The sequence below is a fragment of the Protomyctophum parallelum genome, assembly GCF_964188405.1.
Source record: "Protomyctophum parallelum genome assembly, chromosome: 5".
Taxonomy (NCBI): domain Eukaryota; kingdom Metazoa; phylum Chordata; class Actinopteri; order Myctophiformes; family Myctophidae; genus Protomyctophum; species Protomyctophum parallelum.
This window is the reverse complement of record NC_139702.1, coordinates 26,389,993-26,415,923: the sequence shown is the minus strand read 5'-3', so window position 1 is coordinate 26,415,923 and position 25,931 is coordinate 26,389,993. Positions and strand designations below refer to the sequence as shown.

Here is a 25,931-nt window from a genome sequence, read left to right as displayed (position 1 = left end):
CCCACCACATATTATAGAATTGTTGTACTGTAGTATGTAGTATGTACTGAAAACATTCATACAGGTCCCTGTAACTTATACTTATTGTGTTTACTTTATTTCCATAACTATACAAATCAATCACAATTGATTTGATACAATGAGAGCAAATGATTGAAAAGGCTGGAATACAGTATTGGATAATGATATTATTGTACTTCTAGCTTTTGCATAGATAACAATTTGTTAGAAGTGAACTTTGCATGATAGGATCTCACACATTATAGCCTAAAACTGCTCAGTGATGGCTCTGGGGGCTGGGGCTCATATCACCAACATCTTTACACTTCTAAAAGTTTACACTTACAGCTTCATTTCTCCTCCCATTTGTTTTCATCCTAGCATAACATGCTAACGCATGCTAACGTAAGAAGGGCTACTGTAGTTGTAAAACTTACCCGAGACAGACCCAGTTTGTTCACTGCAGTAGATGATCTCCCCGTGGTCGTGGAAGTTTGGCCACTGCCAGGTGACTGGATTGAAGGCACAGCACCCTTTATCAACCTCACACGTTCCAGAGATCTAAATCCCATTTTGTGAGCCATTAGATCACCTGGAATATAATCATCGTCCTTGAAGTGAGCACCACAAATGACGGAGTTATTTTCCTGTACCGAGGACGCAGTGAAGTCATGTCTTTTCACCTGCACGAATCTCACCCAAGACCTGAACGCGGGGGTGGCTTTCTTTGGGAAAAGATGGACTCTATGCCCTGTAAGGCAGGAGTTTGTACACCCAGCACAAACACAAAATTTGACCATGATGAGTCGACGAAATGTTCCAAACTACAAAGTCACAACAAAGAAGACACACACTCAGTGACGCGTGCTACAGTGCAGATAAACAAAACACGTGAAGACTAGGACTTCCTATCCACACAGCCAACCTGCGCACTCGGCTCCACCCATCCTACGTCATCACATGAACGCGCATGAAATGTGCATTTCCATGAGGCTCGTTCATGGCGGGCCGACTCGGTCCGAGAAAAAGTGCGATAAATTCGCTAATACTGGGTCAATTTTAATATTCTTTTGTAATCTTCACTATTGCCATATTGCCATAGGCCCACAGTGTTTATTCATACAAAATACAACCTGAATGCTGTCCTTTAAGTATCAGGTTTTATTACTTAACTTAAGACCTGGAGGCGTGATCAATGCCATTTGGCTATTCTGAGTGGCCAAAGAGCATTGACCACGCCTCCAGGTCTTAAGTTAAGTAATAAGACCTGGTACTTAAGACACGCAAAATACAGCCCTCAGTATTTTCATACTGTACTGGAATCCAGGGGCCCTTGACAACACAAATCAAACAAAACAAATCAAGGTTCAGGGTTTCTTTATTTTTGTCTCTCGAAGGAGAAATTTGTCTCGGACCCCAAGGCAATCAGCAATCAATCACAATAAATATGCTTTGGAAAATAGTCCGCAATTATTGCAGTCATAGTCAATGGACCAAAAGGAAGCATGCACATCTCCAGAGATTCTACAGCCTACAATGAAAAGGAAGGGTTGTCCGCACACTGTGTTGTTTTGTACTCATACCTGACGAAGACCCTTAAGGGTCGAAACGTTGTACTAAATAAACAATTCCTTGGAGCAGAGACACATTGTGCGGACAACCCTTCCTTTTCATAGTCAAGACAACCCTTCCTTTTCATAGTCAATATTGGACTAAACATGAAATATTAACAAAGGACTCTCCTCTTCAGAAATATTGCAGCAGTGTTCTTTCCTTGGGAAAATTGTGGATCATGGATCTGAGTATAGTCACAAGGTCCAAGGGGAAAGGGGGGCAGCTCATTCGTTGCCTATACTACAAGCTGTTATGCTAAGGGCTGGCAGTTGGAACTGACAACCACTGCAGGATATTTATCTCCATCCATCGATCTTCAACCACTTATCCGGAATCGGGTCGCAGGGGTACAGTTTCAACAGAGATTCCCAGACTTCCCTTTCCAGAGCAACATTAGGTACTTCCTCCAGGGGATCCCGAGACCACTGTGAAGTCAAGGAGCAGCGGTTCTACTCCAAGTCTCTCACGGATTACAGAACTTCTAAACCTATCTCTAAGGGAGAGGCCGGCCACCCGTCTGAGAAAATTCATTTTGGCCGATTGTATCCGCAATCGTATTATTTCGGTCATGACCCACACTCACGCTGAATTCACCAACAGCAGTGAAAATGGTCAATGAAGTCACATGAAAACGTCATAGCTTTAGATTGATTGGCTATTTTCAAATAGCCATTAGCCAATGTAGGCCTATATAATTTAAACTGTGCTCATGTGACCTATAGTCGCCAGGGCCGGTCTAGCCTGCGGCTGCCCGACTAGGGTGGGCAGGAGGAATATAGGCCTACAGGTGAGGTGGGCGTCCGTAGCGGTGTGGGCGAAACAATGTTGGGGAGTCAAATCCCTGTAAACCCCTGAAATGAATAGAAAACTATCAGCTTATCTATCTTCTCCTTCTTTGACAAACAGTAACCAAATTTCCATCAGCACCCTGTCGCTTAACAGAACTGGCACTGATGGCAAACAGTGTTCAGGTGGATCTAAATTTCTCAAAAAATGCTACATAATCAGAAATGATAGTTGCTTCTTGTTCCAGCTCATGCATGCATGCCCACTTTTAATGAAAGTGCCAGGGGTGAGGATAAGCCACTATAGAGGCAGTAAAGTATCAGGAAATTACACACACAACTTAATTATCAGGTGAGATGCTTGGGGTAATGCAATAACTCTGATTGAATGCATTGAATGGTTATATTCAATGCTAGTTTTAAAATCAACTAATAAACTGGCTGCAGCATCCATGCATCTAGCATTAATGTCAGCCCTTAATATCAGATTGGATTTTTATCTCTGCTGTTATAGGTTAAATCGGGCGTTCCTGTTTTGGGCGTGTCATTATAATTATGTGCAGAATTTACACACGCACGCACAGAAAATCGTTTCAGAAGATCTACAAGCTCACAATGCCTCGCATTGGGACGGATTGTGGGCTTGTCCATTGGAGATTTTCGCCATGCGATACCCTCGTATGACGAAGTATAAAAACAGGGTTTATAAAGTGGTTAAAACGCTCGTCCAAGGTTTATCTATCGTTGTAGAACAGCCCTCTCCGACATAATCTCGGCGTGCCATTGGTCAAAATGTCATCCATCTCCGACGATGACAAAACAGCGTCTCGTGATTGGCCGCATCAGATGTCAATCAATACGACGGCTCGCAGCGATTGGTCGACGCGGACATTCGTCGAGGATCTATTGTCCGTGGATTGGTGCAGGCGCGCGGGCGGACTCTCCATCAGGGCTTGCTCTTCAAGGCTCGCGGAGAGCGAATGTCGTCATGAGCGGTGGGTAGGAATTAAAACATTGGTTGTTTATAATACATTGTACTTTAGTAAAACGTTATGTTCGTTCTGAACCGAAACACACTTAAGTTTTCGTGTAATATCAATAAGTATGTTTGGGATTCAAAATTTGGGGCACTGTGCCATTCAATAAAGCAATGCACTTCCGGAAAAAGGGGCAGCCTTTTTCTGTGTAACGTTATCAAAGAGTTTGACTTGCTAGTGCTACGCGTTAGCTAGGCTAGCTAACGGATATGCTAGCTCAGTGGTAAGCTCACTGTTTGCTTGCTTTTCTTTACTTACTTCAGTTCCAGTCCTAGCATAACGCTATCAAACTTCCTTCATTGCTCTGTACCGATATTAAATTGAAACACGTTTGATTGTCGTTTTGTTTAACTAGAATTTGCATTATTATTATCACCGCCTTTCACGGGTGTAGTGGAAAACAAGCTACAGCAGCAGTAGAGCCATTGAAGCTCGTTGTTGCTACCAGTATCCGTTTCAGAAGCCTGTCCACGGCTTGTCAGAAGTAACGTTAGATATGGATGTCCAGATAATCAATCCACCACTATATGTTTTTGATGGCGGCGCTATTTTAAGGCCGCGCGCAGCCCGGATTTGTTTGTGTGGTGTTTTTCTCTTTCTTCATTTGTCCTCCCTTTCCCCAATCGTGCACTACTAGCTCGAGTCTTGAGTTCAACACACACACACACACACACACACACACACAGTCATACACAGTTTTGTGGTTGCACCCCCATGGGTTGCAAGGGACGCCTCGGCTGCTTGTGAAAATCGGGGAATAAATGTGCCTTTTATATTGCTTGTGCCTGCTGTCATGTAAAGTGAACAAGTAGCAAACAGCTACTACTGTTTGTTACGATGTAGTATGCATAGAGCCATTGATGCATAGACCCAATATGCATAGAGCCATTGCTGGGTGCCAGAATGTACCTTGAGCAAGAAGAGAACTGAAGAGTAGCCCAACTTTTTGAGGAACCGTGGCTTGTTGCACGTTAGCAGATTCAAGACACTGCCAAGCCATGATTGCATGATGTTTAACTTGCATAGCTTTCACTAGCCGCAATTTGCAACTCTAGATTTTTTTATAATGGGATGAATCTAGAGTTGCAACAAGCTCCATCCACTTCCTATTCATCATTTTTGGTTTGTGATCTGCTTGTCTTAAACGACGTTAAACTCACCAACATTGCAGCTGTAGTCCAAACTTGAATTATCCTCTTTCAATCTTGTTTGAAGCTTGTTTTTCATAAAAATCCACCGTAGAGATGTTATGAGCTACTTTCTGTCAAGACATCTTCTGCAAGTGATTCTTTTTCTAAGTGTTGCAGTTTGGAAGCACTCGTTTTGTTAACGGGTCGCGCTGCTGCCTCCTGCATTATGTGCAAATTCGAAACAGGTGGAATGCAGGGCCGTTCAGTGACGTACGACGAGTGCTTCCGAACTCCAGCACTTAGAAAAATAATCACTTGCAGAGGATGTCTTGACAGAAAGTAGCTCATAACATGTCTACGGTGGATTTTTATGAAAAACAAGCTCGGCAGATTGAAAGAGGATAATTCAAGCTTTGACTACAGCTGCAATGTTGGTGAGTTTAACGTCGTTTAAGACAAGCAGATCACAAACCAAAAATGATGAATAGGAAGTGGATGGAGCTTGTTGCAACTCTAGATTCAACCCATTGTAAAAAAATCTAGAGTTGCAAATTGCGGCTAAGCTTTCACCAGAGTTTGCTACAGTTACAGTAGTGCACCACCCTGATCCCATAGACAAGAGCCACAGTTCCCTCGCCTCGTTTAACCTGCAAAGTTAAGTGTTGCAAAGAACGAATCTGATGCACAACCAATTAACAACTAAACAAATTAACCCCTTTTTGGTCTTTTAGCAGCACAAGCTTTATGACATGTGCATTGAATTTGTGCAACTGGGAGCAAAACTTAAATACCCATTATTGTTATGCTGCAATTAGAGGTATTGCTGTGAGAGGGTTGTCATTGACGTGTTGTATTTGTTAAGGCCTATTCATAGTCTGGATTTTCGGTGGTGAGGTGACCACCGCTCCGGTGGTGAGCTGACCACCGGAGCTGCAATAACGTGGAGCGGTGGTGAATAAAAACAGAGAGAAGGGCTGGGGAGAGCGGTGGTTTGCTCTTCACCGCGGCTCAGTGACGTCATGTTGTTGTTCGGTGGTCACCTCACCACCGAAAATCCATACTATGAATAACGCTTTAGTCTACCTTTGTTATAATCTTGTCCAATGCTGCTGATGCAGAACAGATTCCCATAAGTTCAATTTAGCTTACCCAAAGGAATATCATGGCTTCCATATTATATGGTGATTTCTAGCTTGATTTGACACTGTTGGGTAGCAGCAACGCGTATATCTAGTGTGCAGCTGCGCATAGACATGGTAACGCGTAACGCCCAGCCTGCCTCTGATTGGCCTACCGACACTGCCCGCCTCGACCATAGAGTATTGCATCTCGACTGTCCTCCGAGATGAGAGGCACGCTGGACCTGACCTAAGCTGTAGAGGCTATTTGGGCGGAAGTTGCGGGATTTTGCCGGAAGTACTGCTCAAAGAAATGACGTTGATGCTTTACAAATAAGTTTACATTTTCCGTGAATGGAATAAGTGTTGTGATTGGTTGGAATAATATCGTATCCGGGGGAAATACATTTGTCAGATGTTCCGGACTGACACTTATGCCGATTCGCAGATGAGTAAGCCTGGGACCGAGGCTAGATGCGAGGTTACTCCGTGGTGGGAAATAATACAAGAGAATAACAGCTTGGCATGTGCGACAGAATGCAGCCTTGTAACTAACTTGTAAGTTTTATTTTTGTAGAAGAGCCAAAACTAATATTGTTTATGCCGTTTGCTTTGATTGAACACACGTGTATGATGTACTATGATTTGATTTGGGTGTGTACTTCTAAATAAAGTGTTAGTGTTGATTATCGTGTATTAATCTAATTATAGTAAACTAATACTATTATACTAAAAAGGATAAAGGTGAAGGGAAAAGAGACCTTTTTACAATACAATAAATGTTTCACGTTTACACATACAAATAAAATACACAATAGAATAATCAACACAAACACTTTATTTATAACACACCCAAATCAAATCATGGCGTGCATGTTCAATCACTTATTCCATCAAAGCAAACGGCATAAACAGTAATTATTAGTTGGCCTCTTCTACAAAAATAAAACGTACAAGTTACAGGCAGCTCTCTTGTATCATACCGATACCGTATACTTATATTATTTCACACCACCTCGCAGCAGAGATCAGACTATCTAGCATAGCTATATCCACCTCAGTGGACAGTCAGGACGGGCAGTGTCAGTAGGCCAATCAGAGGCAGCCAGGGCGTTTACCATGTCTATGCTCAGCCGCACACTAGATATACGCAGCAGCAACCTAAGCCCCCTTCAGCCATTAGCTACCTTATTTGCCTGTTTTGCCCTGTCTCAGGATTTATTTTACCCCCACCTAAAATTCTGCTGAATATGATTGATGAATAGTTATTTGGCGTATGTCCAAATATAGTGTAAATATATAGTCTACAAGCTCGAGCTTGTAGGTCTGATATTTTTGAAAAATCGAAGAACGATTGACATAGAAACATAACTTTTTCAGAAAACTGTCAGGATTTAGAAAACATTTTTAGAATCTGATTTCAGGTCAAAATGGTTTAAACATGGTAGTCTGGCAGTCGGGTTGTGGAGTGGGAAATTTGGTATATAGTATTTTATTTTGGCCTAAAATATTGTCTACATGCATACATTCATGAATCCACTTGCTGACCGGCTGTCAGTATTGAGAAATGGTCAAACTAGGGGGTTTTCATGATTCTGAATCCATTCCAAGCATTCGTTTTGCACAAAAAACACTCCTTGGGCTAAAAACACCCATAGTCACTTGCCCAAATGTGCCCAAAATGTGCTGACCTCATCACATTTGTGCTGACCTCGTCAGATTTGCCATGCCATGCTTTTAGCCCAAGGAGTGTTTTTTGTGCAAAACTAATCCTCCGAATCATGAAAACCCCCTACTGTAGTTTGACATGTCACATGCTACTTAAAGCAGTTTTGACATTTTTAACATTTTGCCTTATACAGGATGTTGTAGGGTCACAAGAAAGTGAAGAAACCCCTATAAAAATTGCTCAATACTGACAGCTGGTCAGCAAGTGGATTCATGAATGTATGTGTATATAAACTATTTTAGGCCAATAAAAAAGCCTGTTGACTGCCGGACTGGCGATTTTCTTTTCTTTCCATTTTGGGGGTTGATTGATTTAATTTATTTTCACAGTGCCCCTCACATACCGATGTCAGCCAAACATTAAGCAGGTGCAGGTGGCTATACAACATTTCATAGAAAATACTCAAAAAAGGGTAATTTTATGCTTGATACACAATCCGCACCTAAGTTTCTACATCTTAATTGTCCTCTTCCAAAAACAATTCTGAAATTGATCAAAATATAGCCTAATACGAACTCCCATGAACTGCCTAATCGCAAATCAAGAGAGTAATCATCATAATACTAGTTAATCAGTGGGCGAATAGGGTATCTGGTCCACAACATACTCTACTGATACAGTACAATAGAGAATAGATCATTAATAAATGTTGCCAACAATAAAAATTCAGCATTACCAGAGTGTGCAGAGTGCAGACTATATTTCTTCTTATGTCAGATTTTCACATGTCCTTATAACAAAATAAATATTTGATGACCAGCAGTTGTTCCCTATGGATACATAAATAGTACCCTTTGTGTCTCCATTAGGGAACCACTGCTGGTCATCAAATTATTGGCTTAGGAATGCAACAAAACAATATCCATGATTCAAGTCTCGATGGGGTGAGTCGCCAATAGAATAAAAGTGGGGGTGAACTATCCCTTTTAACTCTACATGTATCTAATGGTAATCTGTCATTTCAGATCAACAGGACAGTATGGCTGCCACCGTTGCCGTCAGTCCCAGCGAGTATCTCCAGCCTTCTACCAATTCCTCTTCACAAGTAAGATGCAGTTAATCGTTATTGTCTCCACCAGCCGAAGGCTTGGGGGAGAGTATGTTTTGCACTCCGTCCGTCCGTGTGTCCGTCCGTCCGTCCGTGTGTCCGTCCGTGTGTCCGTCCGTGTGTCCGTCCGTCCGTGAGCAGCTAATCTCGGCCACCGTTAACCCGGTCGATGCCAAATTTTGCACACACACTCCCTGGATGCCAACCATGAACCTCTGCCCCAAACTTTCCAGAACGGCCTGTTATAGCGCCACCAGGAGGCCGCTTTGTGCAAAACAAGTTTTTGCACAGTACACCTACAGATTTTGTCCAAACATCACGCAAATTGGTACACAGTCTCTCTAGAGCCATTCAACCAAACCGGTCTTTCAGATTTCTCAGACTCCATCCTGATTGGTTAAGATTGGCTTCCAAAATTCACAGGAGTGCTCAGTTTCAAACAAAATGCTGCAAATCATGAACACATCGCGTGATTTCCGTGAAATTGTGCACCCACATTCCCACTAGGCCGAGGACGAAATGCCACATGAACAATTTCAACTCGGCCTCAAGGTGGCGCTATAACTGGCCCAAAAGTGTTTTTACCTCTAACTGCACGGATCTGTGGATAACTTTGTATGCCAACTTCCTAGAGGCCAAGGAAAAACCTTTGCCTGGAATTTTTCGCATCTGCTCTTTATAGCGCCACCAGGAGGCCGACATATGTAAAACACATTTTCTATTATTACTCCTTCAGATTTTATCCAAATTTCACGCAAATCGGTACACATGATCTCCATAGTCATGTGATCAAGACAGGTTTGTTTGATTTCTCATATTCCATCCTGATTGGCCACGATTGGCTCCTACAGTTTTCAGGAGTAGCAAATGGCCACAACTCCTCAACGCAGCGTCCGATTGCGATGAAACTGTGCACGCATATTCCCACTAGGCTGAGGAAGAATCCTGGTGGAGACCTGTGCCGATTGGCACTTTATCTAGTTATTCATATTTTGTCTTCCAGCGGTGTCTCATGCCATAAATAGCTGATCTACAATCTCACGATGCACCGCATCCTCGACGCATTGTTGCGAGTTTGTAGATTGATTAGGAAATCACATTTACACGTTGGAAGGTCCCGGAGTGATCAGATTGTTAACTATTTCACAATACAGGAGTCTCTTCTTTAAAATCGGCTGTCATTATATCGTTGAGATTTTCACATTACACATTGTTCGCCGACAAGTGATCACACACTGATGCCTTGTCGGGGATCAGTGTGGATGCGATACACGATACATTTGGATGCGATACGCAGATAGATTTGTTTTTATTCCAGTGCAAGGCTCCCGTGATACATGCGTGAGAGTGAGACAGGGCGCTAAAGATTCTCATTAAATGATGCTCTCTCTGCATCTCTCTCTCTCTCCTGCGCTAAGTATGATACACACAGAGAGAGAGAGAGCACATGGTCCCATGAGCATCATGTAGCATGCCTGCTGATTCCAACGCGGTTTTATTAACATATTCAAGTGAGATGTGTTGGTTATACACGATATTTAACTGCAATATTAATATAGCTGCCAATATGTATGGCATCTGAATTTACCCACGGAATAAAGGTCCATAGCCTACATTTTTATATCAATACAGACAGACGCAGAGAACTTGGACCTTTCCCAGAATTCACACTCGGCGAGCACAATCTCGGCAAGCGTCAGATCACGGGTTTTGCTGGCGAGTGACAAAACAGTCCTCATTGGAGCAATTATCTTGCACTGTGTATGGGGCCATAAGACAAGTATGGAGAAAAGAGAGCTTGGGATTCTCAATTGATTTTAATTACAAAATTCTACATTTGTAAGAATATCGTTGGAGCATGCAGCCAGCACAGCCAAAATGGTTAACACTGTGTGAAAGAGTGTCTCGACTGACTATCAGAATTGCAGAGATTCAGGGTCAGCCATAAGTATGACACAGATGTTGTGTCTCAGTGCTCTGCTAACATAACAATCTTGTAGCAATAGAGATAAAAACCAGCCAATACAACGCTGTCAATAATAGTGCTGCACAATTAATCAAAAATAGATCGAGATCTAGATTTGGACACCTTCTAAATTTTAAATCAAGAATCGTGCAGCACTAGTTGGCTGTCCAATTCATTTTAGTTACTCTTATGTTTTTGCTAAGGGATACTTTAAGAGCACTTTGATGATGTTTAAAGCCACAGTCGTTAGTAATGTTCAGATTAGAAACTACTAACTAAAGACGACAAATATTTTCATTGAAAAAAATAAGAATCGTGTGAGAATCGTGATCTCAATTCTTGTGGAGGAAAATTGAGACTCACATTTGAGCAAGAATCGTGCAGCACTGGGCAAAGTGTGTACAATTGTCTTCTGCAAACGGAAGACGCATTATGTAAACAAGGCTTAAGTGTGTGTGTGTGTGTGTGTGTGTGTGTGTGTGTGTGTGTGTGTGTGTGTGTGGTTCAATACAGTTCACGTGGCTCTCAGCTAGGAGATAAAAGCCAAGGAGCATGGCTTTTGTACTACGTCTTTGTATGTTTATTATCCTTTCATATTTACTATGTCTGGTTACAATGGTTACTGCTGACCAGACCCCCCTCCTGGAATGAACCAACTATTCATTTAAATGTATTCCTCCCATCAGGGATTGTAATGGAGTGCCTTTTGTTTTCTGTTCACAGGACTCTCAGCCCTCTCCCTTAGCCCTGCTGGCTGCCACCTGCAGTAAGATCGGCCCTCCTGCTGCCCAGGCCACAGTCACTTCTCCTCCAGCGAACCCGCAGCCTCGTAGACTCCTTCCTATTAAACCCGCCCCCATTGCTCCTGCACCACCCAAAAACCTGAGCTTCCTCTCTGCCAAGGGCAATGTGATCCAGTTGCCTGCTGGCCTGGGCTCTCCCAGCCCCGGTAGCCCCATTGTGCTCACCATTCAGAGCCCGACCCGCAGCAATGCCTCGGCTCCCGGCATCCAGTACCAAGTGGTGCCCCAGATCCAGGGCACCCAGACCATCCAGGTGATGCAACAGGGTGGCCAACATTTCCAGCTCATCCCAGGCACCAACCAGGCCATCCTCACATCCTCTCCTATGGCTATGCCGGCGCCTGCCACAGCCCCAGTTACGCCACAGAAGATGATGGCCATCAAACCGTCTCCGAGGGGGCGTAAGTCCAACCATGTGGCTTCCAACATCGTGCATCTGCCCGGTGGACTCACACTGCCACTCAATGTGGCCACCGGGGAGATGGGTGGGGCCCAAATAGTCACAGAGACTGCAGCATCCCCTTCCACTCCGGTTAAGGGACGCAGAGGGAGAAAGAAGAAGGTTTTGGCCCCTCCGCCCCCTCCACAGCCTCCCTCCCCACCCCCAGAACAGATGGAGACCATATTGATTGAAACAGACAACATAATTCAGGTAGGCTGCTCATGTACTGTGCTCACCATGTATTCTAATGTAGGGCTTTATCCAGTTACGTATTCTGCATTTCAATATGACGTAAGGATGTGCAGGACTGACCAAATTTAAAGTTGATTATTCTACTACTATTAACTAACTAACAATCACTCGGATCATACATTTTCATCCTCTCTCAGGATACTATTCCAAGCCATTTCAGCTGCAATACCAAAAATGTCCACACCCAAGCCCCCTGTCCTCCTCACCACTTATCCCCATCCACCTCAGTCTCGGTGGGAGGGGTGGAGGGAGGGGGTGGGGACTGGGGAGAGAAACAAATTTGTTTCATGTTGGAAGTTGAAACTTGCGATAAGGCGTTGATGTTGTCCGGAGCCCCGGAATCATTTTGGGTTTTATCTGTAGTGTTTGGTTTTATAATTATTGACAAGCCATCAGAATTACGAGTGGATCCCAGCAGGAATTATGTCAAATATATTGAATTGATCTGTTTTTGTAACCCCGTGGTTAGCTGGGTAGCCTACAAAATGGGACTACTGGGGTCAATTTCTTCACAATTTACACTTTGTATACGTGACATTTTGACAAGTAAAAATAACCTGCCTTAGGGGGCACGGTGGCATAGTCGGTAGTGCTGTCGCCTCACAGCTAGAAGGTCCTGGGTTTGATTCCTGCTCGGGACGCTGTGGGTGCTGGCGGCGTGTTTCCTCCTCCGCGTCATCAGTGCCCACATCCGAGGCGGGGCCTTTCTGTGTGGACTTTGCATGTTCTCCCCGTGTCCGCTAGGGTAGGTACCCTCACAAAAAACATGCAGTAATCCTGGTCTCTAAACTGCCAGCCAGGGCGCCTGATGGAGGGGAAAGGAACTGGTAGGAATAACGTGTTCAGTCCACGTGCTACGTCCAACCAGGGAAACTCCCCCCTGTCAGGTGTAAAGGAGCAACTTGGACACTCGGGCATGAAGGAAGCATGAGTTCAAGTCCGTTGCTCTCCCCATGTCCCCCATATATGGGGACTAGGTTGGCGGAGGGTGTGTAGAGCCCAGGATCACATTAGATAATTGACACAGGCGTGAAAAATGGGTTACAACATAGTGGGATAAAAACTAAAGAGAAATAAACTGCCTTAATTGCATTATGCTGCATTTCATTCGTACAGCACTAGTAGCCTAAACACACAAACGCAGATCAGTCACCAGTGGTGGTGATGAGAAAATAAAGTCGCCAATATTGTCCCAAGCTCAATGTCTCGTCAGAGTCGTCACCGGGATCTCACAACATGCAAGCCCTTTGTAGAGAGTATATACGCTCATTTTAATGCTCACAAATGGTATGATTTATAGCAGGCCAGGAATTATGTTAAATATAGTCAGAAGAACCGAGACATTTTTGTAACGAGGAACCAGTGGGCCCGCGGTTTTCCAGTTAGTTATTGATTCTGACGGTAAGACTGTTCAATAATTTGACTTTGCGTTTGTAACCAAATGGACCCGGCCGGCTCGGTTGACTTTCCTGCTGCTATATATTATTTGTGAGCATTAAAATGAGCTCATATGTGTCTACAAAGGGTTTGTATAGTTGTTGCCGGATCCTTTTGGTGGATCTGTGAAAACGACATGCAGCTTGGGAGGGACACGGCGAATTTCCTTATTTTATTATCACCAGCCACCTTACATCTGCTATGAAGATGGCCAAATCAACCAAGGTCCCTGTATAGTTTTAGTGTATTGCCTAGTACATTTTATATCTAAGCGATGTGCTTGGTGGAAACCATATATACTATAGTGCCTGTAGGTCAACACACCATATTTCTTATACCGTGTCCCCTGTCGCGAGCTGAAGACAAAAAATGTTATGCACAAACGCACACGTCCTCGTCCTTAGTTGGGATAATATAGTCTAGAAACTTCAACAGTTCAACAGCCTAAAACAACACACTAAACGGTGGTCGATCCATGCATTGCATACCAATGACTTAAAGGGTGGGTGACAAAGTCACAAATGACACACGAACTTTGGATGGCTGACAATCGCCAAGGACGGCGCTTGTAGATTCCTGAGTTATGGATATTTGAAAATCCTGCTTTGAACTGAGGTAAATGGAGAGGAGTTGTAACCGTCCCATAGCTGGCTGGTGGTGATGGAGGGGTTGCATAGCAACCGGATCAATGTTAAAATGCTGCTCTAGGGCTCAACCACTATATACTGTACACGGAGTATACGTGGGGTACGAACATGTATATACCTCGTACCTGGCTGATAACGTCCCATAACTGGGACGAATATATATACTTCGCAGTAAAATAATAAAGAATATTCGAATATTCCACCACTGAACCTCAGTTGACTGGTGGCACTCATTCAAACTGCCAAATTATTAATAAATTGTTAGTTTCAGCCTTATCAATGACTAATTACTTGCGCAAGCAGTTGTACTTGTAATAGACAGTAGAGGTACTTGTGCGCTCTGCTTGCGCACAAGTAGGCCATGTATGGCCTACTTGAGCAAGGAGAAAGCTGGAACCTCGACAGAGTGCATTTCTAGTCATAACCGTGGCTGTCTCTCACTGTGCTTGCAGGCAGGTAACAACCTGCTGATTGTGCAGAGCCCTGGCCAGCCGCCGATGGTACAACAGGTGCAGCTGATCCAGCCCAAACAGGAACCTCAGATGGTTCAGATTCCTCAACAGGCCCTGAAGGTTGTTCAGGCCGCATCGGCAACTCTGCCTACCGTACCGCAGAGGCAGTCCAACCCACACAGCCTCCAGGCCGCGGCGGAACCCACACAAACACAGGTACAGATAATACACTGTCGGCAAGCTTTCTGATGACCTATGTACAGTTAACCAACAGAAAATAACCAAACGCTTGTACAGTACATACAAAACCTATGTAACCTGTATTCCACCCTAAGCAATGTTATTGAAAATAATAGAAATGGCCTATGTTAAGTGAGCTCTTGATAGACTAAACAATGTTTATCTAAATGTAATCTCAACACACACACACACACACACACACAAGCCTTGACAATTCTGGGTAGTGTTCATTTTCATATGATCCTGCGATTTAAAAGAATAACTGGTACATTGGTATAAATTGTATTGTGTGGAAAAACGGAACGGCTCCCTACATTTTCCCCCACGACAGTGCTATGGTCAGTTGAGTTAATCAAGGTCCTTTTGTTGTCATGTTTTGTCAGATCCTGATCAAGACACAGTCAGGAGAATGGCAAACGGTTCAGCTACACGAGGCCATTTCCGCAGGAGCAACCGCCACCACTTCAGTTGTTACCACGTCGGCCGTGGGCGCTGCCAAGAGGACGTTGGCAGGGGGGCGAAAAGAGAGGACTCTAGCAAAGATTGCCCCAGCAGGGGGGATGATTGCATTGAACACGGCACAGCTCACCTCAGCTGCTCAATCAGTACAGACGATCAACATTAATGGGGTCCAGGTGCAGGGTGTACCGGTCACCATTACCAATGCTGGAGGTGAGTTTCTGTTGAAAGGTGTGCACTAGCTTCTTTTGACCTCCCCCATCCCAATGTATTAGTCGTTATGCCAATTCCAGATCCTCTGAGTATTCTAGTCCAGTGGTTCTCAAACGTTTTCATGTCAAGGACCCCCAAATTTGGCCACGGACATCCATATGAAAATGTTTTGTGCCTGGGAGCCACCAGAAGAGAAGATTTATGTAAAGAAAAATAAGCGTGTGTACCACTACCTCTGCTATTTTTGAATAGCCAAGATATGATAATAGCCAAGAACACATTTTGCTGGAGAACCCTGGAACAGCCCCCCTCTCCCCCAGGACCCCTGGGACCCCACTTTTTGAGAACCACTGTCTCATAATTTTTACTTAAAAATCTTATCCCAAGACTTTCTAACCCATATTTTCACCCAGTGTCAATTATCTAATGTAATCCTGGGCTCTACACTCTCTCTGCCAACCTAGGGAAAGCAACGGACTGGCCTGTCCCATGTCACTGTTGACTCCTATGCTCTGACTGAGGCATATGCTAGCTGCTGTGTGGTTTGCAACTTTGCATTATACGCGGGGGATCTAGGTTATTCGGAATTCTCATTGTAAGGTTGTAAGGAGGTTGTAACAATTATTAAGGGCTCCTATATAATACATTTAGAGTTGAGTTGCTCTGTATGGTTCAGTTACCGCCTAGACTTGGATGGTTAGAGCGGAGCGATTACTAGTGATCGACCGATAATCGGCCACGGCTTCGATATTCATGATTTTAATTAATATCGTTATGGGTGCTAAAAACAAATAAACGGCAGATTATTATATTTCTCATAAATGCGCAAACATGGTGAAACAACCACTTTCATTGAAAATCCGGTAGAGTACGGTTGTAAGGAGATGTATAGCTGCGTGTCTGACTCTCCCAGTGCTCCACCCCCGGAGGAGTAGACACGGCTTAGCTCCGCTCTACAGACTGACGTCTCCTCTCTCTCACTCACACACACACACACACACACACACACACACACGGAGTCAGAGAGAGGGCCACTGCAGGGAGGAGAAAGGATTATAGGCTACTAACCTTGTAACCATAAAAAGCTTTCCTGTTTTCATCTTCAATTAACCAAAATAAAATCCACACGTGAGAGTCATAGAGCAGTGGTAGAACTACGTTAGCCAAGCTAGCTGCTGCCTGCTAACGCTGAAAAAACAGCTGTAACAAGTTATATTGATTGCCTGCAATAACTAACTGCAAGCCAATGAAGAATGAACCAATCAGTAGCATTGTCTTCATTTCTAATTCATATTAATTTAGTTGCCAATAATTTTATTGTTGGCCAGTGTTTTGAGACATATTGTCTTTTATTGCTATAAAATGAATGGTAAAAACAAATTCTACATGCATAAAAAAAATGGCCAGTGATCTTGAAAGTGGCAAACAAGGTCACATGGCTTTTGGAGAGTTTGGGCAGCAGATCTACAAGCTCTCAACATGTCATGCTGCAATGTGCTGTGGGCTTGTAGATCACCAATTTTGATAAACTAGAGCGGTGCCCGTCGGGCCTCTACAGCCCATTGGGCACTGACCTACTTGGAACGATGCAAGTTGGAAATGATTGCCCCACCCAGATATTATGTCTGTCTCCCTTTTATGCCCATATATGGAGTTCTTTGTAAGGCATGCCCAAATGGGGAGTATAGGCAGCCAGCTTGCTGGCTGCCTATACTCCTATGAGCCAGCAAGCTCAGTCTTCTGTGTCAGGCATGCCCAAATATGGAGTGCTGTGAGGTCAGAACAGGCCAGCTCCATATATGGACGCTGGGCATGGGCCCGGTCCAGAGCCCGGGCAGAGGCCTTTTTGGGGCCGTTCTGGACAATTACACGCACACACACACACACACAGGACGGGCACGGCGCGACCTGGCGCAGCACAAACGAGGCGAATATTTTAATTCAAGTCTGAACGCACCTTAAGATGTGATTAAAATGTTGTGCGAGTGATTTTTGGTTTGACTGGTGCTTGAGGACAGAACATTTCAAGGGGACAAACTGGTCTGTGTGTGCAGTTTGTGCTGTCCTGATGATACACTATCTATTGCAATCAGAAAGGGTACTATAGGGATGATAGAAATGCGACTCCCAAAATAAGTAGTTTCATCAGTAATTTCCCAATTGAGTACTGAATGTAATGTCCAAGGCATGATTGTCAACTGTAACCACCAGACACATACAGTGCAAATATATTGTCAGTCAGTGTTCCATGAGTCTTGAAATGTGATGGAAATTACACAGGCACCAGGAAGCAAAATCGTCTTTAACCACATGTATGTGACAATAGGCGAGCACAAATGGCAAATCGATAAGCTCACATTAAACACGATAAGTTGTGAACACATTTTTGTTGCAACAGATTTGGTGTAGTGGCCGAAAAACTACTTGATATTATCTGATACATTGTCTTAAGAATTATTCAACCAGAAAAGGGAATAATCGCTAATAAGACGGTACAACTGAGCTAGGCATGTCTAGATTTAGAAACCAACTTAATGTGGTTCATTATTGAACATATAATTGTTGTAAAAAAGAAAAAGTAGTAAAAAGAACAAAATAGTCATGACAAGTTCAGCCATCTTGAAATGACCTGACCCTGCGATCTAAAGCTAGTTTTAATATTTTAATTATATGGAACCAAGAGAGCATTCACATTTTAGTTAAGTGACTGGAACATATTCAAAGTTTTTATGTTGTGCATCACTAAATTAATTATCCACTTTTATAGATAACCCATTAAAACCGGGAAAGCATCTGTCATTTCATATTTGAGCTATATCGTCCCTGTTGGGTGGAAACCTCATACGTACTTTTCAAGATTCAAATAGGAAAGGAACGGATACAAGCTCAACACCTGCTGTGCTTCCAGCTTGTGGATCTGCTACTTTTACTACTTTTGTGTGACGCTGTAGCATGGTCACGTGATGCATTAATTAACGGAAAAACACCAAACAATTATATATGGAGATAAGAGGTTTCTGCCCAACGGCAACTACTGTATATAGCAACATATATTTTTCTGAATCTGCCTCCGGTCTTAACCCATTCAGACCGGGAAAGCCTATAGGTTGTTATACTTTTAAAACCGGGAAAGCTATGCTTATAGCAGTATTTAAGAGTAAAATGAAAGTCTTTCCGAATACTTAGGTTTAGATTTAGAAGCCTTTTTTTAACATAGTCAGGTCTTGAATCTTTTTTGTTTTTTTTAAGATATTTGTTTTGCGGCTTACGCCTTTTATTGTTTTTTTTTTAAGGGACAGACAGTAGGCTGACAGGAAACGGGAGAGAGATGGGGGAAGACATGCAGTAAAGGCCGTGTCGGGCTCGGGAGTCGAACCCGCGGCACACTGCGACTGGATTACCAGTCGGGTGCCCAGGCGGTTACGCCACCGCCTGGGCAGGTCTTGAATCTTGATGAGTTAATTCTACTTCATTTGATGAATTATCTGACGTATGGTTTTTGCATTTGTCAGGCCAGCAGCACCTCACGGTGCAGCAGATACAGGGAGGAGGCCTCCAGCTGGCAGGCTCCCAGGGTCAAACGGCTGTCCAGGTAGACCAGAGCCTCACTCTGGAGCTGCCCACACAGCCTGGAGAGAAGAAACGGCGCATGGCCTGCACCTGTCCCAACTGTAAGGACGCGGACAAAAGGCAAGTCGGGGATCTGCCAGAGATTGTGTCACATTGGGGGGGGGGGGGGGGGGGGAGGATTATGTAGGATTAGGGATGTCAGTAACGGATAGTTTCCCAACCGGTTACCCGTTAGGATTAACCGGTTCATTACCGGATAGTGGTTGATTTTTTTCTTTTTTTAATAGGCTACCCCAAATGTAATATGCATGTATAGCAGGCTACATAATTAAAGTTGGTAGACGAATGGCATACATTTATTTATGCTCCTTTTATAAAAGACAAACAAAAAAGCAACATTTAACAATATAAATAAATTGTTGTAGGCTTCTGGCTTAATCATCAATAAACAACGCATCGCATCTGCATGATGCATGCATCTGCGCGTCTACAGTACAGAGGTCCGCCGGTTCTAGTCCAACAAAACATAAATAAATCCAGTCCAGATCCGAGCAACCTATACCTATAAAGCCACTGGACGCATGGGCTAAGCCTTTTTTTATTATTAAGGAAGATCAGCATGCATGTCACCGTTTTCCGTTTGTTGACTTTTCGCTGACGAGAAAACCCTCAAACATCGATAGCACATGGCTAACTTTTGATAGCCGTAAGCCGTGCCAGTGTGGAGACGGATATAGGAGAAGGAAGCGGCAGCGGCGGCTGTAAACGTTCTCCCTCCAGGCCAAATGGCCAATAATGGATTTAATAATGTAGGTCTCTGCATTGATACGGTCGACATGTGTTCATCTCGTCTCGCTGTCACTCGCTTACATTTTGACTACCGCAAAGCTACCGTTGTAACTTGTAGCCAACTAGCCATTGAAGTACAACAGAGAACGGGGACATTGAGGGGGCAGAAAACAGAGCCCGAGCGCTGTTCATGCAGCCTGGAGTGCGACAAGCTGGGCGGCGCAAATAGCAATTTTAGGCATGTGTGCAACATGACAACTGTTTTAAAGTATTGTACAGTGACAACTACAGTCTCTGTAATGTTTATGTTGTACTATTACTAAAAACGATCTAAAATAAAGGGATTTAAGATCAGAACACGCATTTATTATTATGCAAATTAACCGTTAAAGCTGATAAAAATATCCGGATGTTTCTTAACGGTCGGCTAACCGGTTAACCGGTTAACCCCTGACATCCCTAGGATCTTTATTTACAATAGTGGGATTTTAAATAATTATTATAATGTGCTGGCCAAAATTGTGTCTACGGATGGGAAGTGTACGGTACTGGAGGTCCTATTGTTGTTTGGGGTATATTTACGATACCTGATGAAGGTCGTGAGACCGAAACGATGTAACTCAGCTGAATAAACTGCTGCTTTATAAGTGATGACGGTGTGCGGGACCTCTTTTCTCTCATTATTCGCACTTGGTTTGCCGGCTCCGACTCAACAAAGAGGTCCTATTGTGTAAAAAAGTAGCTGAATATTATTTTTTCTTTTTTTATCTGCTTATGGATAAAATGATATAATGATTATATTCATTCACCCACAGTTGGGGTGTTTGTGCAGAGGCGGTACTGTAAAGCAGGGAGAATATATATGTGTGTGCAGTATTCGTCTAATGTCGTTGGTGCACCTGTGTCTTGTATAAACTGCAGGCCTGGTGAGGTGGGAAAGAGAAAGCACATCTGCCACATCCCTGGCTGTGAGAAGACATTCAGGAAAACCTCCCTTCTCAGAGCACATGTGCGGCTGCACACTGGCGAGCGGCCTTTTGTTTGTAACTGGGTCTTCTGTGGCAAGCGCTTCACACGCAGTGATGAGCTGCAGCGACATGCCAGGACACACACAGGTTTGTCTGCTATAATTTCTAATGGTAACATTTGTTATGTTGAGGAAAACAATACTGGGAGAAGTTATCTTGGGGGGGGCCTTCTTTCTCCCCGACATCCTCTGTTGTTAGCTAATACAATCTGTGTGTCAATATACGTGCAGCATTATACTATTTTCATTGCGATACATTTCAATATTTCATTGACTGAAAATGTATAAATAGAGCTGAAAATACATCCTGCTGGATACCGCCTGGGTATACTGATCATAAATGCACAAAATCATCATGAGAAAATGGTGACGACTAGCTTTCAAAATGCAGGTTTCCCACCCATCACTGAAAACCTGACATGAAAAATGTCAGGTCAAATGTCCTAGAAAATATTGTTTATAACAAAATGTATTCCCGCAGATTAGGTTTGTGTAAAGGCTGTGACGATGTTGATAATGGTAATAGGGTAATAATGGTGGTGGTAGTGAGCTGTCTCTCTTGGTTGCTCACCTGGCCCTCAAGAACAATTGGCGTGTCAATAATAGGGGGGTCTCTCTCTATTGCCCTATTGAAACACTCTGGACCAGCAGATTGCACATTCCACTGGTTTGACTCCTATGAAAACAGCAGGGTTCCCACGGTCATGAAATTCCTTGAAATATTTTGAAATCAGAAAAACTGACCTGGAAAAGATTTGGGATTAATCACATTTTGGAAAATGTTTGATATTCATTGTGTTTGACAAAACATTCATTTGTATTAATTTTGTTCATAAAACATTGCTTGACATATAACATGTTCGAATAATAATACTAAACATACATTTACATATTGTGCTAATTGTTTAGGAAACGGCGATAGACACGAGAATGGTGTTCATATAAAACGTTTTCAGGAGGTGAAAACACAACAAAGTGAAACCAACTTCCAGAGTGGAAATCTTTGAGAACTCCGCAAAACGTATGACATCATGGCTCACGTTGGTTCACAGCGCATATGTTTATTACATTGATGCAGAGCCATATATGATATAATATAGTTCCTGAACAAGCCTCCCTCCTCGCCTACAAAGTGCTGCTCATCAGCGATGGTGAATGTAAAACCATGATGTAAATAAAATGCCTTGCGATAGGCGGCAGCAGCGTTTATGTAGCCTAATGTATTATAAAATATATATCCATCCCGTGGCGCGCTCTGCCTGCATACTCTGTGCTGCCTGTTGCGTGAAGGGGGAGCTGGCTCTTCTTCTTGTACGTAAACGTGGGTGACTGGTCAATTTGGCAGCCCCCGTTACTGCCACCTAGCGACATTATAGCGTTTTCATAAAGTGTGCGTTCTCGTGTAAAGGGTCAATAAAAAATGAGAACGCAACGAGACTTTGACGTTTTTATCTGGAGATGGTCGCCATGTAAAAGAGGCCAGAGTGTGGGGCTCCTTTCACGCTGTTTCACAAAACGCAGTGTAGGGCTTGGCCTAACACAGATTTCAAGTTGTGAGATTGTATTTTGCTCTAATCAGTTCTCGTTTCCCACAGGAGACAAGCGCTTTGAGTGCAACCAGTGTCAGAAACGCTTCATGAGGAGTGACCACCTGACCAAGCATTACAAGACACACATAAACACAAAGAACTTATGAGTGGACTGGACTGTATTACAGAGTATATACACCCACCCGCCCTCATGGACCCAACCCCACATAATATGGAACGGGGTATAGGACAAGCATAAATAATGGGGTGTCTGTCCATTGTCCCATAATGGGACAACTCCACAAAGAAGACTCCGATCACCCTTCCACTCCTCGACGACGCTCTGTAGCCTGATGTACATAAAACAATCCCTCCTTGGCAGGGATTCTAAAACTGTTTCAGGATTTTATTTGTTTTAATGGAGGTTTTTATTTAACCCTCAACCCAATGGATGTCTAGCTCCGCTACGCAAGTGAAATGCGTAGGGGGCGAGGTGGGCCGGATTTAAGATGGGTTCTTCAGATGGACCGCTAGATGCAGCTTGGATCTGAGGACTTCAATGTGTAACATGCCCTGTGTCATCATCCATAACACCCAAGCCCTGCAGAACTCCAGTCAGACTTTCCAACCATTAACTATTATTATTGTTATTATTTTCCAATGGTTTTGTTGTTGTGGAACAACAACAGAACTCCAAAGTTGGCCCTGTGAAAAGGGTAAAAAAGTTAATGTGCAGATCTTATTTGACCATTTGATCAACATTTATTTGTTGCGTTTTGTGATTGGTTGCTATCATTTCAGCCGTTTGGATTTCAACATATTTTGGCCAACGTATCGAGGAATCTGGAGGACCATTATCTGAAGCTCTGTATCTTACTCTGAAACTTCTACAAGTTTACTTCTGTTTTCTTTTTAATCTTATGCGTGTATATGTACATACATCATACTTACTTAACATGCAGAGTGCATAGATACTGGGTGTATGTTTTTGGGAAACCAATGATTCTATAGAGAGGCAGTCCTGGCATGCCACGGGCCGTCGACGAGGCACTAGATGATACTCTATACACCTGCTCTCATCCAACCCTGTTTCCCTCTGCCATCCACGTTCAACACAGGCCTCCGGCTTGGGTTTAGTAGCACTAGTAGGACAGTTACATCAGATGGTATGTTTGGGCGAGCTGTTTCCAGAGTAATAGTTATTCTGATTGACGGTACCGTTTTGATGTGGTGGTTTGTAGGCTATATTCATCGCTAGTATGATTTGATTTCCAAATAACCGGCCTGACTTGACAATCATGTCAACAATTTCTCAGGCCTATGATCAGTTACTTTGTTACATTTATTACATTACCGGCTATATAATAGCTTTAACTTTGAATTCGCACTTGAGGAGTTTTGATTACTATTTATATACAGAAAACCAGCATTAACCATAGTGTACAATATTCATCAAATCAGCTTGTTGACGTTTATTTGGAAATTCCGCTTTTATGGAAATTACTTCCATTAACAGGATAGACAAACTCTTTTTCAACAATTTACCGTTGGTGCACCTGATGGCAGCCACACTTTTTGTTCAGTGTTAATTTTGATTTATACTGTGCATCCTAAACATTTAAAGCTGCAATCATGCAATCCTTATTATTTCAATGGTTAATATTTGATTTTTACCAATCTGTATGGTAGATCATGTTAATATGATATAACCGGCACATCTGCAGTGGTTTGAGGTGGGCATCCTACTTTACATATTCACACACAGGTGGTGTCAGGTAGGACGGTGGTTCTCAACCTGTGGGTCTGGGTCCCCACATGATTTTGGACTTGTCCACATGTTGAATGACGTGACAGTGACGTGACAATATAAGAAACTAGGGTTGTCCCGATCGGATCGGGTGATCGGAAATTGGCTCCGATCTCATGATTTTCAAAAGATCGGAATGGGGGAGAAAAGATTGGAAGAGATACTCTTTAAGAGTTTTAACTGGACTTCAGTTCTATAAGCTGTAGAACTGTAATCACTCTAATTAACTTTACATCATTATTTTGCTATGATTCCATGCTTTTACAGAAAGAAAAAAACACAATGACAGTCATTCTAATAAAAGTATAGTCACATTTTGCCTTTAAATAATTGAAAGGCAACATAACAGACTACACTAGAGTGACATACATTAGGATTTTTGCTATTGCGATATGGCATAAGTGTTATATAAAAATATGAAAATCAAATCCCTATAAGAAAGGTTTTAATACCTAAATAAAAAACGGCAAAAGCAAAGGTAATCAACAATCTACAAAAAAACCTTGTGTGTGGAGCCCCACTTCAATTATGATTATTTTGGAGGCCTGTGGCCTGAAAAGGTTGAGAACCACTTAAGTTACCCTGCCTGAAGCTCTAAATCCCAAATATCTCCACTGGCCAAGGGTGGGTTCCTTTGATCCTCTGAGGCTGAGCGGTACACGTTTGGTTTCCCATGATGTGGGAGACCCGGGATTGAATCCCAGGTGTTCGTTACAGTTGCAACTACCGCTCTCTGTCGGGAGAGGACATCACATTTAGGGATTGTAGCTATTATTGGATGGTACAAGCTAGCTTACGTGGGTGGTTCACCCAAAATGCACAATAAGATCTTTTTTTCCAAATGTCATTTGGAGTAGAAGATACCATTGAGCTCCGTTGTATTGGGGTGATGTACTTTGGATGAACTTTCCCTTTAACAATAAAGCAGTGTTGTGTACAAAACGCTACACAGCGGTGACACTCCTGCTAGTCTCATTGCAATTTGCACTATGGTGATTTGACGTTCATTTAACTTACGACAAACAGGGTTGTCTTAAAGTGCTTTACAGGGCAACATTTCATATAGCTTTTTTTTTGGGGGGGGGGGGGGGGGGTCTGTATATTCCTTTTTAATGTCTGGAGACCTGAAAGGCCAGTGGGAAGAATAGCCGGAGCCTTCTCATATTTAAGTTTGTATTTTATGTCTGAATAATACAGTATGTATATAAATCAATGTCTATTTGACACAGAAAATGTAGGATAAAAAGTTACACTGCCTAGTATTGTGGCTGGCATGACCAGACCTAAAGGAAGTGGACTTTGTACAGTGCGTAAGGAATAAAATATAATGTGACATTGTATAGCTTCATTCCTGCTTTGTATAAGACTTCTAGATTTCTTTTCTATTGAATTACGTAAATATGCCTTAGACAGCTACACCCAGTATTTAAAGAGATTTCTAATTCCAGGGAACGATGTTTGTAGACTTATTCTTATTTTGTTTTAACTTATGTTACATGCCAATTTAATGTGCACTGACTTTCATGCCAGGCTCTAAATTTGTTATTTTGGTTTTAATTGTGTTTAAAGTATGACAGTTACCTAAATTAAGATGTTAATTTTTTGTGAATGAAGTGCTTTTCTCCCTTCCCAAGCCCTTATTTCATCTAACATTCTAGACTCCCTTCCCCATGCTCCTTGTATATTAGGAGAAACCAGAGATACAGCAATGACTTTTACAACTTGTATTAAGGTGCTTACTACAGAGAGCTTCTCCCTTTTCTACAGTCTACCCCTCAATAAAGAATTAAAATCATTTTGACTGTCCTGACTTGTCTTGTGAACCATATGCCATTGC

The 25,931-nt window shown here is 42.9% G+C and overlaps 1 protein-coding gene across 3 annotated transcripts; it reads left to right on the top strand.

The window, feature by feature from the left end:
- Positions 1–3,354: 3,354 nt before the first annotated feature.
- sp2 (sp2 transcription factor) lies at positions 3,355–25,863 on the top strand. 3 transcript variants are annotated; one of them, XM_083766063.1, is made up of 8 exons: positions 3,355–3,394; positions 8,379–8,458; positions 11,151–11,882; positions 14,461–14,676; positions 15,084–15,372; positions 18,885–19,062; positions 20,653–20,846; positions 22,354–25,863. In XM_083766063.1, exons 1-8 carry the CDS (start codon positions 3,388–3,390, stop codon positions 22,452–22,454), a joined length of 1,797 nt encoding a protein of 598 aa, XP_083622189.1. In that variant the 5' UTR covers positions 3,355–3,387; the 3' UTR covers positions 22,455–25,863. The 3 variants fall into 3 exon arrangements, with proteins under 3 accessions (XP_083622189.1, XP_083622188.1, XP_083622187.1); XM_083766062.1 differs by having other exon boundaries at positions 3,381–3,394; positions 8,387–8,458; XM_083766061.1 differs by lacking the exon at positions 3,355–3,394 and adding an exon at positions 3,432–3,659.
- Positions 25,864–25,931: the final 68 nt, after the last annotated feature.

Excerpts from the sequence above, each read along its gene's own strand:
- sp2 (XM_083766063.1), top strand. Across the intron at positions 8,459-11,150 it reads CTACCAATTCCTCTTCACAA|GACTCTCAGCCCTCTCCCTT; the intron begins GTAAGATGCAGT and ends TTCTGTTCACAG. Across the intron at positions 15,373-18,884 it reads CACCATTACCAATGCTGGAG|GCCAGCAGCACCTCACGGTG; the intron begins GTGAGTTTCTGT and ends TGCATTTGTCAG.